Source organism: Acipenser ruthenus, chromosome 35 (assembly GCF_902713425.1).
Source record: "Acipenser ruthenus chromosome 35, fAciRut3.2 maternal haplotype, whole genome shotgun sequence".
NCBI classification, from domain to species: domain Eukaryota; kingdom Metazoa; phylum Chordata; class Actinopteri; order Acipenseriformes; family Acipenseridae; genus Acipenser; species Acipenser ruthenus.
The window spans coordinates 1673251-1675027 of NC_081223.1; the positions used below are offsets into that span (position 1 = coordinate 1673251).

A 1777-nucleotide genomic window follows, 5' to 3' on the forward strand; every position below is an offset into this window, starting at 1 on the left:
AATTTACAATGAATTATCTAACCATCAACGATCTGCAAATTGAAACAAGAAACAAACCCCACCCTTAATATAGTTCTTTAAATTGCACAATGGTGAATTAACAATGTGTTTGTGTGCGTACTCCATGTTTTCACACTATCAACACTTTTCTGAGCAACAACGCACCAAATACAAATGAATGAAATGCTTGAACTTTCAGCGTGAGGTTTAAATTTTGTAGCATTACTGATACACTTTATAGAAATAGATTTTTATTCATATTTATTTCACTATATTTATTTCTTTTATAGTTTCAATTAGAAATATATTAAATTGCTTTGAATATATGTAAAGAAATAAAAGAAATCTTGTATATTAATATTGAAATACGTTAATTTGTGTTTTAAACCATAGATTGTTTTAAAACCTGTAACGCAATAGAAATATGTTGGATTGTAATATGCTATGTATGTATGTATGTATGCATGGATATATGTATTAATTTCCTTTAAGAGGAGTAAAGTGTCTGATTTAGTTTATTTTCAATTTGTATTTAAGTATCAGAAAATTAACAATGTTCACCTTTATCTTTTCCTTCCTGTAGATAAATCAATAATTCTATTTTCATTTTCATTTGAAACTAAATAAGTAAATATAAATCCAATTACAGTTCTTCAGCCTCTGCAATGTATTAGAATACATGAATAATCAAGATATTTACCAGATTAATCTTGTCTTTTATTTTGAGCCCTTGTTATTGAGCTCAGTGTTTTTGTGTGGAGTTGAGCTACTCCACAGGCCGGGTCCCGTTTCATTGCCTTCACCCTCAGCACCTGCAGTAGGTCCCAGCTGCAGCAGTGCAGTCGCTGTGCAGTCCTGCTGAGGGAGGTTTTTGTACAAGTGTGTAGCACTGTGTGAACACCCAGCTACTGCTGGGGTAGTGTTGACTCTGACAATAGTAATCTCCTGCATCTTCAGCCTGGACTCCACTGATGGTCAGAGTGAAGTCAGTCCCAGATCCACTGCCACTGAAACGAGTTGGGATCCCAGACTGAAGGGTACTTGCATGATAGATCAGGAGTTTGGGAGCTTCTCCAGGTTTCTGTTGGTACCAGGCTAGGTAGTGGTAATTGTTATAAGTGTACACTGTGGTGCTGGTTTTACAGCTCAGAGCGACTGTGTCTCCTGGGAGAACAGATTTCACTGCTGGAGTCTGAGTCACAGTAATCTGTCCACTGGATTCTGTAAATAAAATATAATGTGGAAAATTATAATAAAGAAGTGAATTGAATTATAAAAAAACACATATTAAATGTCAAGCATTTTTCAGTTTCATTTCAACACTTGTACTGTATATTTAGAAATGTCCCACAAATAGATTTTTTAAATGCATTTTTCTAAATGATCCTTACCCTGAGTGCAGATGACAAGTGCCCAGATGAAGATGCTGATAAAAGTCATTGTTGTTGTGGATTCTGTTGCCATGAAGGGCAGCTCTCAATCGTGAAGTGTTAAACTCACAGGGCTATAAACACTCCCAGAGCACTGAAACGTGTGCTGCCAATGCAAAGTTTCTTTTCTATGCAAATTGTCTTCCTTGGCACAGCAGCCACTTCTAGCCAAGCAGTGCTCTTAAGATTAAACTCATTTTCAGCTGATGCAGTTTCTTTGCTTTTCAGAAAAAAGCAAGTTTTTTCTTGCAAGTAAAAAGAGAAAAAAATAGCTCATAGTTTTTTTTGTGCTGAGTTTGTACAAACACAGCTATTTCTCTCTCTTCTCCCTTCTCTCAAACAATTCA

General features: G+C 35.5%; 1 gene segment (V, D, J or C); it reads right to left on the reverse strand.

The window, feature by feature from the left end:
- Positions 1 to 657: 657 nt before the first annotated feature.
- Positions 658 to 1468, reverse strand: LOC131705186 (Ig kappa chain V region K29-213-like). The segment is given in 2 exon segments: positions 658 to 1221; positions 1392 to 1468. Coding segments are annotated over 2 exon segments (489 nt in total).
- Positions 1469 to 1777: the final 309 nt, after the last annotated feature.